Source organism: Dipodomys merriami, unplaced genomic scaffold (genome assembly GCF_024711535.1).
Source record: "Dipodomys merriami isolate MVZ:Mamm:240054 unplaced genomic scaffold, mDipMer1.0.p SCAF_5, whole genome shotgun sequence".
Lineage (NCBI taxonomy): Eukaryota > Metazoa > Chordata > Mammalia > Rodentia > Heteromyidae > Dipodomys > Dipodomys merriami.
In genome coordinates, this window is record NW_027206068.1 from 51,982,039 (window position 1) to 51,995,635 (window position 13,597).

The window sequence follows — 13,597 nt, forward strand, 5'->3', positions numbered from 1 at the left end:
AACATGTGTGCACATGTGTGTATATGGAATATAAACTTATCACCTCATATTGTGATGACAACAGCAAAATTAGGTTCTTAAAGAAACCAAAATGTAAAATGTTCTTGTGACATAATTTTCAGGGCCACCGAATACAGATAAGCAAGTTATGTAAAACATGACTCTATCATTCATATCATACATTATATGACTGATATTTTCTGTCACTGAATTATTAGATTAAATAATGTGTGTGTGTGTGTGTGTGTGTGTGTGTGTGTGTGTGTGTGTGCATTTAACTATGTTAATCACCACTAAGTTCCTTGCTTTCAGAACAGTATACTTCCTACCCTAATGACATAAGGCCTGGTCATATGACTTGCTTTGGCAAGTAAAATATGACTGGAAGTGATTGTGTAACATTAGAACACATGTTTGAAGAGCCACTGAGTAGTTCTACTGCTACATTTCTTTTTTCCCTTTACTTAGGGGTATAGTACATGTTGTAGATTGGAGCTGTTCTTCTAGTCTGCTCCCTGAAAAACAAAGAGAATGGCCACTACAGAACACCCATGATATAGTAAAAAGTTACTGAGATTTAAAAGTTATTTTTTACAGAAACCTAACACAATATAAGCAGGTTAAACTAACAGGTCATATTTTGAAACCATGTATTAAGATAAAAATTTAAATATATAATAAAAGTTTTACAAATAAAGCTACTATGTGCTCAATTGGGACCTGAAAAAAAATCAAGATTCATACCATCTTAAGACATTGAAGTATTGTTTTCAGCCAGAATATTTTCTAATAGTACATATTTCTTGCACATTTCCTATAGATGTAAATGACTGACATCATACTTCACTTGATAGTTTACATTGTGCCTTTTATACTTTATTGTGTTTTAAATGACACAGTTTCAAAGTAGTTTTAATAAGGGAAAAATAATTATACTGATACAATCAAAGTCAACAATTTCTCTGAAACTAAATATTTAGAGTTTCCAATTTGAGAATTTTTATCAATAATAGATATGAGAGAAATGCTTTTCATGAAATTTTTTATCTACTTAGATTAAAAAAAATCTTTTTCTGAAAGAAATAGTTGCTAGATGAACTTCAATTTCAGAAGAGGATATTGGTTAGCACAGAGCTCAGACAAAAGATATTTGCAGAAATGGTTGAAAATTGATTATTTCTGTTCAAAATGCCTCAAATCAGTAATGGGGGTAGTTATTATAATTTTTAAATTACATTCTTTAATTCTCCATGCATACTAATACCAAAAAGTAAGTGTAGTATGTATATACATTCTTGTAACAGATTATTTTAGAAAAATTGACACACAGAAGAAAAATAGCTTAAAATAAATCAGTAGCTGAATTGTTGAAGCCACATTACCAGAAGATTATAATCAATCAATTCAACTTTTCCTGCTGTTAGTTTTTTTATGACTTAATGACTAATTTCTTCTTTAAAGGATGACTCTGAATAAATGGGAAGTAAAACCTTTTTCCATAAAAGCATGTAAACAGTCTGTGATTTAATAACAAGGTAAAATTCCTGGAATATATGCCTTCCAGTTTTATTTTTCAAAAAATTCAGCAGTTTTAATAAGTGAAGCATTCAGGATTCTGTTAAATTCCATAAAGAAATTCATAATTCACCCTGTTATTACACAAATAACTTAGAAAATTTAACTTGTAAGTCAGTCATATATAGAACATAGATTATTCTTGCACCAAAATAATAATGAAAATAAAATGAACGAAAATATTCAAGAAGGTTTGCTGGTTTAAAAAAGTCATCCTTCACAGTTCATCTAAATATTTAAGACCTCTAACATTATCTTGATATAAGGTATTATTTTAGACCTTTCTGTTATGAAGACATGTAACTAAGGAATGTGGAAGAGGAAGATTCATAATCTAAACTATATAGTAAACTTTTTGAGAAATCTGAATCATCTAAAATAATCCAAGAGACTGTTCTAAATTTCAAAATAATATGTAAATCTATCTGTACCACAGTTACAAGGTTAACTTTAGATAAGAATAGTATTGTCAGCCTCCGCAGGAAAGTCCAAAAGACTCTTAACTCAATTAACCACCAAAAAGCCAAAAGTGGAGCTGTAGCTCACCTGGTAGAGCACTAGCCTTATGCAAAAAAAAGCTCAGCTCAGGGACAATGCACAAATCCTGAGTTCAAGTCCCAGGACTAGCATATACCCAAACAAACTAACAAAAGAAAAAATACATGAAGAAATGCTAAACATCCCTGGACATAAAAGGAATTTCATATCAAAACAACAGATGTTACCTCAGACCAGTAAGAATGGCCATTATGAAGAACATAAACAACCAATTTGGTGAAAATGTGGGGAAATGAGACTCTACTACTGCTACTTAACTACCGATGGGAATGTAAACTAGTGTAAGTACTATGAAAATCAGTATGGATATATTTCAAAAACCTATTAAAAATAGAGTTACCCCACAACCTAACAATACCACTCTGGGCATTTATTAAAAGGAATGCAAGTCAGGATATATGGAGGGACCTACATCACCATGTTCACTGCAGCAGTATTCACATAGCCAAGCGATGGGAAACAGCCAAGATGCCCTAAAACTGATGAACAGATCAAGAAAATGTGTAGGTATGTTTATGTGTGCGCACGTGTGTGTGTAAAATTATTTAAGACATAAAGAGAATTCAGTTATGCTAAAATGCAAGAAAATAAACATCTGGAAATCAAATTAAATGAAGCCAGGTGCAATAGGTCACATGTTTTCTCTAACGTGTGAATGCTAGGCCTAAAATATGAACAAAACATCCACATGAGCACATAATATGATTCTCTCTCTCTCTCTCTCTCTCCCACACGCACACACACACAAACACTGTGTGGTAGTGGCTCATGCCTGTAATACTAGCTACTCAGGAGGCTGAAATCTGAGGATCATGGTTCAAAGCTAGCCCTGGCAGGAAAGTCCAGGAGGCTTTTATCTCCAATAAGCCACCAAAAAACCTGAAGAAGTCCTGTAGCTCAAGTGCTAGCCTTAGGCAAAAGAGCTCAGGAACAGCACCCAGGCCCTGAGTTTACCCCCCTCTCCTCCGCCCCCTCTAAACAATTAACATGTATATTTTAATTTAAAATGCCAAAAAAGAGGGGTTCAAGTTACATAAGTCAGGCAAAGATTACATTTGTATATAGTTTAATAAAAATGAACACCGAAGTTGACAGATGTCTGGGGTGTAGGGGAGGAGAGAAGATAAAGTGAGTGCAAACACAGTCAAAATACTTTATGTATATGCATCAAAATGGTACACTAAAACTTGCTAAGATTGGTTTGGGAAGGGGGAGAAAGGGACTATGGAAGAGGTGGTTCCCACCAAGATACACTGTACCATAAATGGACATGTTAAAATGAAACCTCCTTGTACAATTAATTGATGCTAATAAAAAATACTAAAATGTCCTTCAGTGGGCAAGTGGCTGAACAAACTGTGCGGTATGCACATCACAGAGTATTACCCATCTACAACAAGGACTATTGACTGCTACATGCAACAAACTTTGATGACCCTATGTGAAACAATTCAATTTCACAAGAATATATCATATACTATATAATTCCATTTATATAATAGTCATGAATAAAATCATTATAAAGATGGAGACCAATATTTGGTGGCAACAGGTTAGGTACTGGAAAAATATGAGTGTTGATAAAAAAGGGTAGGTGTGGGAAGCTTCTGGTATAGGATGTTAGATATATTGATTGTGATCTTGGTTACATGAAACTGCATGTGATAAAAATCGCACAGCATTATACACACACACACACACACACATAAAAATGAGTACCTATTTAACTGGTGAACTATGAATAGCTTCTGTGAATTGCCCCAGTGCCAGTTTTCTGCTTTTGATATTAACATATTAACATTCTGCAAGATAGGAACATGTGAAACTGGTTAAGATTGCATGGAACTTTATCTTCTTTGAAAGGGAATTTTTATTTATTTAGGTACCAAGGTTTCAAACCAACCTGGGTGCTGTTTCTCAGCATTTTGCTCAAGTCTGGCACTCAACCACTTGAGCCACATCTCCACTTCTGGTGCTTTGGTAGGTAATTGGAGATAGAATCTCACAGACTGTCCTGCTCATCTGGCTTTGAACCATATCCTCAGATCTCAGCATCTTGAGTAACTAGGATCACAGAGATGAGCTACCAACACTCAGCGTGTAATTATTTTACAATAAAAAGATTAATAAACTATTTACTAATATATCCATTATATATTTATAAAAATATTTTAGAAACTGATGTTAGATTATTAGTAATCAGTGCTTGAAGAATTTATAATATTGAAAATGGAGTTCATATAATAAAATCTGTCATATAATGACTTGGCCCTAGTGAAAATATTGCTATTCTTAAGTTTTGAATATGACATCTAAAATGATTTAAAAAGAGTAAGAGCAATACTAGGAAAAAACGTAACTTAATTTAGCAAGTAACAATAAAAGAAAACACAAATGTTTTAATGTAAGTTTAACAAGATGCAATGTTTTTTTCTTGGTAAAATTACTTAGTGAAATTAATTTTATAAAATACAATCATTTCTGAACATAGTGTGTTCCAAATCTTTCCTTGGGAAAATGATGGGATCAAATCAAATGATGCAGACATTTTTAAGACTAAGCTAAAAAAGAAAAATGTTATAAACAATATTAATGTAAACTAATAGCTTTACCTGATTTCCAACTTTGCCACTTCAGGTAACTCTCCAAAATTTATCTCTTCTACCTCCAGTTCTTTCAGAGCAGCCAGGATTTTCTGCTGATCTTTACTTGTAATTCCATTCTGATGAAAGTAATTTTAAGGTGTAGTGAGATTGCTAACACTTAATATTCAAAACCACTAAGACTTTGCATCTCAAAAAAAGAAATATTGGAAAAATAACAAATATACTAAACATATTTTATTGCTGTTACAAAGCTAGTTACATCATCAAAACATTTAGGTATACAGTTATTATTGTCAATTATTTTGGTATATATAGTTAATAGCTGTGATGGAGTCTTGAATCGAATTACTAGATTTTAATGTATAATAGTCCAAAGTACAGTAAAATAGGTTTTTCCTTCAAAATATTTGAAATTTTATCAGTGATAAGTGAGAAATAATCCTTCTGTTTAGGATCTGAATTTTATTTTTAGTGTTACACAAAATTTTCTACATTAGAGTTGGTTAAGTTGTACATTTATTTTGATTTTTAGATATATTAAAGATTTCAAGTTCTCATGTGTTTCATGTTTCAGTTTTTTTTTTCTTTTGTGCCAGTACTGGGGCTTGAATTCAGGAGTTCAGTACTTGGCACTCACTTTTTTTGCTCTAGGCTAGCACTCTGCCACATAAGCCACAGGCCCACTTTAGGCTTTTTAGTGGGTAAGTAGAGATAAGAATCTCCACAGACTTTCCTTGCCCGGGCTGGCTTTGAATCATGATCCTCAGATCTCAGCTACCTGAGTAGCTAAGATTATAGGTATGAGCCACTAGCACATGGCTAAGACTACTGACTCTTTTTATATTATCTCACTTATCCAAGTATCTCTAATAAATACGTCATAGCTATTTTTAATATATATTTCAAATGTAAAGCTATAGCTATTTTTGATGGCAAAATATTAAGTCCTGATAGTTTTTAGAACCTACAAAAAGCATACTATTTGGAAGATACATGTATGTGCACACATCTACAAAAATAATTGATTTATCAGCAGTCTGTCTGACAAAGCATTTGGAAATGAAGATACGACAATCTAAAAAAATCTAAATCCACAACTCTTGGTGTTTAAGTAACTTGATACTGTAGTAAGATTTTAGATACAGTTATTCACAGTAAAATCAACACCAAGGAATATATATGAAGGTTTTGAAACTGATACTAACCTTTGTAAATTCATCTTTTTTCATGGACAAAAGGTGTCTTAAAGTTATATCTCTTTCCTGTAGAAAACAAACAAAAAACCTCACTAGTTACAGTCCACTCTTTTTTGTTTTTTGTCAGTCATGGGGCTTGAACTCTGGGCCTGGGCACTGTCCCTCAGCTCTTCAGCTCAAGGCTAGCACTCTACCACTTGAGCACAGCACCACTTCCGGTTTTCTGAGTTGTTTATTGGAGATAAGAGTCTCACAACCTTTCCTGCCTGGTCTGGCTTTGAACCACGATCCTCAGATCTCAGCCTCCTGAGTATCGAGGATTACCGGTGTGAGCCACTGGCGCCCTGCACATAGTCCACTCTTAAGGCAACTTTCTGTAAGTGATAGGGTTTGTTGTTATTAAACTTCATTACTGGAGAGACAGCATGTATTCACTAAAAATGATAAGCATATCTAGTTTTCCAGATTCAAAAAAATTATTTCCATTCATATTTTCTTACATAAAGGTAACAGTGGTTCTTTAAATTTGATATAAAGTATATAAACTGTATCAAACTGACCCATCAAAAACATGAATTTTTACTTAAGATTTCTCCAGACAGACAGGTGTAAGTTCCAAGATATAAAATCAAATTAAATTCTGAAATATCAGAACCAATGTGTTCCTGAGGGGAATGTATCTTAAGCAGTGAATTTTCTGCTTTAGCATCTTCATCTAGCTGATAACTGTCATCTAATCTAAGTCCACAATGTGTTAAAGCACCCACAATGCTTAGCATAGGATTTCAGCTAACCTTCATGACAACCCTATACTAGCTTTTATATTGTCTTTATAAACAAAGATATTTAAATAACAAATTCCAGATAATACTCAGAGCAAGAATCTTATACCAGGCTTCTATCATTTTACACAAAATTAGCACTGAAAAAAAAGAGCAACGGAACCACGTGGATTCACAGACAAATTCCATAAGGCCTTTAAAGAAAAACTCACTCCAAAACTTCTCAAACTCATTCTATGAAGCCAGCATAACCCTCATTCCAAAACCAGGTAGAGATTCATCAAAGAAAGAGAACTATATAGATTCATCTCCTTGATAAAGATGGATGCAAAACTTCTGTATAAAATTCTGATCAAATTAATTCAACACTAACCAAAGAAATAATGCACTATAATCAAACGGAATTCAATACAGGGATGCAAAGATGTCAATTAATATAATTCAAACCTTAACAGGAGCAAGGACAAGAACCATATGATCATCTCAACAGATGCAGAAAAAGCATTTAACAAGATCCAACATCCCTTTATGATCAAAGCTCTGTAGAAGCTAGGAATTAATGGAACATTCTTCAATATAATAAAGGCTGTATATAACAAACCTACAGCCAGCATTATATTTAATGATGAAAAGTTAAAACCATTTCCTCTAAAAACATTTCCTCTTGTTCCTCAGGAACAAGACAAGAATGTCTGCTCTCTTCACTTCTCTTCAATATAGTACTGAAATTCCTTGCTAGAGCAATAAGGCAAGAGGCAAATTATAAAGGGGATCCAAAATCGGGAAAGAAGAAGTAAAACTATTATTCTTTGCAGATGACATAATTCTGTATTTAAAGAACCTCACAGATTCCTCTCTCAAGTTACATGAGCTGATCTGAAACTTTGGCAAAGTAGCAGGGTATAAAATTAACCTACAAAAATCATTAGCTTTTCTGTATGCAAACAATGAGAAGAGCAAAGCTGAAATTAGGAAATATTCTTATTTCCATTCATATTTTCTTACATAAAGGTAACAGTAGTTCTTTAAAATTAGATATAAAGTATATTTTACAAATATTCTAAATTTCAAACTATATCAAACTGACCCATCAAAAACATGAAATTTTATTCTGTAATAGCCTAAAAAATGCTTGGGAATTAACTTAACCAAAGATGTGAAGGACCTCTATGATGAAAACTTTAAAAACATAAAAAAGGAAATTAAAGCAGATGTAAAGAAGTGGAAAACCTCCCATGTTCCTGGATTGGAAGGATTAACATCATGAAAATGACAATACTATTTACAAATCCAATGCAATACTACTCATCAATATTCCAATTTCATTCTTCAATGATATAGAAGTAGCAATCCACAAATTCATATAGAATAACAGAAGAGCCAGAAGTTTCAAACTCTATTACAAAGCCATAGTAATAAAACAGCTTGGCACTGGCACAAGAATAGGCCTGAGGAATAGTGGAATAAAACAGAAGACCCAGAAATGAACCCACAGACCTACAGTGACCTAATATTTGATAAAGAAGCCAAAAACGCAGGATGGAAGACAGCCTCTTCAACAAATGTTGCTAGCAGAATTGGCTATACACATTTAGGAAACTGAAGTTAGGTCTTTATATATCACCCTGTACCAGAATCAACTCTAAATAGATCTAAGACCTCAAATGTAAGACCAGATAACCTGAAAACATTACAGGAGGGCATAGGGGAAAAACTAAGGCTACTTGGCACAGGTCAAAACTTCCTAAGACCCAGAATCACAACAAATGAAAGAAATCCTAGATAAATAGGATTCAGTCAAACTGAAGAGTTTCTGCATGGCAAAGTACATAGCTATCAAGGTAAACAGCCCACAGAAGGGTAGAAGACCTTTATTAGTTATGCATGAGAAAAGGGCCTCATATCTAACATATACATAGAGCTCAAAAAATTAAACCTCCCCAAAACAAATCCTCAAAGAAACAACAACCCAATTAATAAATGGGCTAAAGAGAGACTTCTCTGAACAAGAATGGTCAATAGACACATGAAGAAATGACCAACATCTCTGGCCATAAAAGAAATGCAAATCAAAACAAGATTGAGATTCTACTTCACCCCAGTCACAATGGTCATCATCAAGATAACTAACAATAACAGATGCTAGCAGGGATGTGGCCAAATGGAAATGCTACTGAACCATTGGCAGGAAGGTAAACTTATTCAACCACTCTGGAAAGCAGTATCAAGGTTTCTCAAGACTAAACATAGAGCTTTCCTATGACCCAGCAATCCCACTTCTGGACATCTATCCAACAGACCACAAACCAGGATACACTAAAGTCACCAACACAACCGTGTTCATTGCAGCAATGTTTACCTAGCCAAGATAGGGAATCAACCTAGATATCCCTCAGTGGATGAATGGATCAAGAAAATGTGGTATATATACACAATGGAATTCTATGCTTCATCAGAAAGAATGACATTGTGCCATTCCTAAGGAAATGGAAAAACTTGGAAAAAATTATACTAAGTGAAGTAAGCCTGATCTAAAGAAACAGGGGATGCATGTTTTCTCTCATTTGTAATAACTATAATATGCCTATAAATCTAATGAAGACAGTGAAAGGAAATTACACCTGGACATGATTAATTAAACAGCAATTGAAACATTTATACAGTAAGAACAAAGGAGGATATTCTTAGGAGAGGATAACAATGGCTCAATAACTATGTGATTAAGATCATATAAAATGATTCTGACTGAAATAAACACCAAGAAATGGAAGAGGGTTTTTTTTTTATTATAATGTTTGCAGTTCCTTTTCTTCTTTCCTTTTTTTTTTTTTTTGGCTTATTCCATTCTGTCACTGTTTTTGATTTCTGTGCCCTTTGTCTTGTATGTAAGTTTATTTGATTTGGGGAGGGGCACAGAAATGGTAGGACAAAGGGTGAGCCAATTCATCAGTGAAACACACTAGACACTATGTTGGAAATGAACTACTGTGTACAACTTTGGAGGGATGAAAGTTGGAGAGGGAAAACTCAGAGAGAATGAGGGAGGGGATGACACTGATCAAAAGGAAATGTACAACCTTTCTTTGATTTGTTGTGTTTCCGGGTCTCTCTTAAGAAAATTTCGGCCTGCGCCAAGGAGACCTAGGGTTTCTCCTATTCCATCCTGTAATGTTTTCAGAGCGTCTGCTTTGACTCCGAGGTCTTTGATCCATTTGGAGTTGATTCTGGTGCAGGGTGATAGATAAGGATCTAGATTTAGTTTTCTACAAGTATTTAACCAATTTTGTCTGCACCATTTACTGAAGAGGCTGTCTTTCTTCCATTCTATTGTTTTAGCTCCCTTATCGAAGATTAGATGGCTATAGGTCTGTAGGTTCATTTCTGGGTTTTCAATTCTATTCCATTGGTCCTGAGGTCTCTTCTTGTGCCTGTACCAAGCTGTTTTGATTACTATGGCTTTATAGTAGAGTTTGAAATTTGGTATTGATATTCCTCCAGTAGTGTTCTTTCCCTTGAGGAGAGTTTTTGCTATTTGGGGTCTTTTATAGTTCCACATGAATTTTTGGATTGCGTCTTCTATTTCCTTGAAGAATGAGGATTGCATGAAGTTGCAGAGCTTCTGCATGGCAAAGGACATAGCTAGCAAGATCAATAGAAAGCCCATGGATTGGGAGAAGATCTTTACTAGCCATACAACGGACAAGGGGTCTCATATCTAAAATATACTTGGAACTCAAAAAATTAAATCCCCCAACAACAAATCCTCAAAGAAACTACAGCCCAATAAATAAGTGGGCTAAAGACTTAAAGAGAAACTTCTCTGAAGAAGTAAGAAGGATGGCCAATAGACACATGAAGAAATACTCAACCTCCCTAGCTATAAAAGAAATGCAACTCAAAACAACATTAAGATACCACCTCACTCCAGTTAGAATGCCTGTAATCCAGAACTCTAATAACAACAGATGCTGGAGGGGATGTCGACAGAAGGGAACCTTACTTCATTGTTGGTGGGAGGGTAAACTTGTTCAACCACTTTGGAAAGTAGTATGGAGGTTCCTCAAAAGACTCCACATAGAGCTCCCCTATGACCCAGCAATCCCACTTTTGGGCATTTACCCAAATGTTTACAAACAAGACCACACTAAAGCTACCAGCACAACTATGTTTATTACAGCCTTATTTACTATAGCTAAGATATGGAACCAACCCAGATGCCCCTCAGTAGATGAATGGATCAAGAAAATGTGGAATATATACACAATGGAATTCTATGCCTCCATCAGAAAGAATGACATTGCCCCATTTGTTAGGAAATGGAAAGGCTTGGAAAAAATTATATTAAGTGAAGTAAGCAAAGCCCAAAGAAACATAGGTCCCATGGTTTCCCTTATTTGAAATATCTAGTATATGTATGAGTCAAGCAGAAAAGGTCAGATAAGGTTATCTTAGGAAAATAAACCCTAAGATATGTATTCAAATGTTTTTTTTACTTTCATGCATTTGTTTCTAATGTATTTATAAGATTATTTTTGTTGCTTTGTATGTCCTTCCCCCACAGTATAACCCCTGCTTTCACTGTATTTGATGTCGGTATAATTTGTGGAGGGGAAGGGGAAAAACAAGTCGTTTAAATAGGGATACAGGTGGCCCCGTTGTAACAATGAGAAGTACAAGTTGTCAGGTCGAAAACGAACTTTACAAGTTTGGTGGGGGGGGGGATTGGGTGGGGAGGCCGCAGGGAGGCTGGGAAGGGATGGGAAGGGGAAACAAAGGAGGAGGCTACAATGTTTGATAAGAAATGTACTCATTATCTTCCCCATCTAATTGTAACCCCTCTATACAATATTTTCACAATAAAAAATAAATAAAAATTTTAAAAAAGGAAATGCACTCATTACCTGAATCATGTAACTGTAACTCCTCTGTACATCACCTTTACAATAAAATTTTTTAAAAAGGGCAAAAAGGTATGCATACAGGAGAATTTATCAGTGAATCAAATCTAGCAAAATTAGAACATATGTAAATTTCTATAGTAAAAATTCCTAAATGCTTATTGTAAGTTTATAATGTGCTGTATTACAAATCTGAAAAAATGAATGTCATTTATACATTTGCTCATGAATATTTACTGTTATGTTTTAACCAGTACATAAATAGTTATAACTCAATGTAAGTTATATTAAATCTTACCTTTAACAATTCTGTCATATGTTCAAGTCCAAGACCATGTAAAAATATTTCCAATTCTCCAAATGCTGTATATGAACTGTGTTTGTCAACACCAACGTCAGTTTCAGAACACACATATATAAATAACATTTACACATAGTTAGATTTCACAGAAAAAATGAGATTAAGAATGAATTAAAATAAGTCTATGTACAATTTGTAAATTTACATACCAGAAGTATTGCTGTGTCAAAAAAACAAGTAAGCTTTCTTTGTCATATAATGGGTCAAAACCAAGGCTTCATAATACTTGTTGTAAATGCTATGTTACCAAGTTACTCTCAAACACAAAGCAAACACCAAAAAAGAGAGAAAGTAGTGGTAGTAAAATTTAGTCCATCTAACCAAAAAATAAAAATATTCATCAATAAATATCATCATTAAATCTCTTTAATTGTAATAAGTAAAAACATTAAATGTGTCAGGAGGCAAATGGTTTGTAGTCATGTGCTGAACAACAATTGTTCAGAGAAGATTTTTTTCTTGAACTTTACTTTCTTTTTTTTTTTTTTTTTTTTCTTTTTTTTTTTTTATCAATTTTTTTATTGTGAAAATACTGTAAGAGGGGTTACAATTACATGGGCAAGATAATGAGTACATTTCTTATCAAGCATTGCAGCCTCCTCCTATGTTTCCCCTTCCCATCCCATTCTCCCCTGCCCCCCAACCCTCCTCCCCCCCACCAAAGTTGTAAAGTTTGTTTTCGACATAACAACTTGTACGTCTCATTGTTGCAACTTTCTTGAACTTTACTTTCTACACTACCATAATCTTCAATGTTCAAAAATAAAATCTGATATCTAATAAAGGTTTAAAGTTTAGTGATGGTATAAACAAATTAATATTTTTGTAAAATTCCAGATTAACAGAGCACCTAAAATCTAGATGTTTCTGAATATTTAAAAATGCTTGTGAAAGTTAAAAACACCATATATCTAAGTTGCCAAATTTGTAACATATACATTTTTATAGAACTTTTCACTGGAACTAAAATATGTTACCTAAATATATGATCTTTTTCTTTATCAGAATCAGCTGCCAATAGCTTACAAAGCGTTTCTTCTTTAGTTAATTGTTGAAGTTTTCCTTCCAGTGGATTTAAAGTCAAAGAAAGAAAGCTGAAGATCTGAAAAAATGTTCACAAATAATTCAAGTATAATTAACATTACTATATATTATCACTTACATTTAAAGAAACCTAAACAGATGAGACAAGCTTTGGCAATTTACTACCCTGACAAAACTTTTATAAATGCTTCCTTGACCAATCAGAAAAGAGAAACATACATCCAATTCAAAATAGCAAAAATGAATGAGAGACATTAGTTATAATAATTTCAATAATATATAAAATAAAAGTGAAATACCACTCTAACAAATGATTTAGAAAGATAAGGAATATTTCCAAGCAGGAGGTAAGTAGTAAGCATGATTAAATGTATACACATCCCAACTGTGTAATTCAAAGCAATGTGGTAAAATTCCTTTTTCACGATCTCACTGCTTAAGAAATCAAGGTATGTCATTTAATCTGTCAAAATAGATTTTAAGAAATGATATTTTGGGATGGGAAGGGGAAACAAAGGAGGAAGCTACAATGCTTGATAAGAAATGTACTCATTATCTTGCCCATGTAATTGTAACC

The 13,597-nt window shown here is 33.7% G+C and overlaps 1 protein-coding gene across 1 annotated transcript in view; it reads right to left on the reverse strand.

Moving 5' to 3' along the window:
• The window catches only part of Asz1 (ankyrin repeat, SAM and basic leucine zipper domain containing 1), a 47,929-nt gene that overhangs the window by 5,399 nt on the left and 28,933 nt on the right, over positions 1–13,597 (reverse strand). The window contains exons 7-10 of the mRNA XM_069997289.1: positions 12,954–13,078; positions 11,914–11,989; positions 5,945–6,001; positions 4,746–4,855 (exon numbers count right to left, since the gene is read on the reverse strand). Coding sequence (XP_069853390.1) covers positions 4,746–4,855; positions 5,945–6,001; positions 11,914–11,989; positions 12,954–13,078 — 368 coding nt within the window. The remainder of the gene's footprint in view (positions 1–4,745; positions 4,856–5,944; positions 6,002–11,913; positions 11,990–12,953; positions 13,079–13,597) is intronic.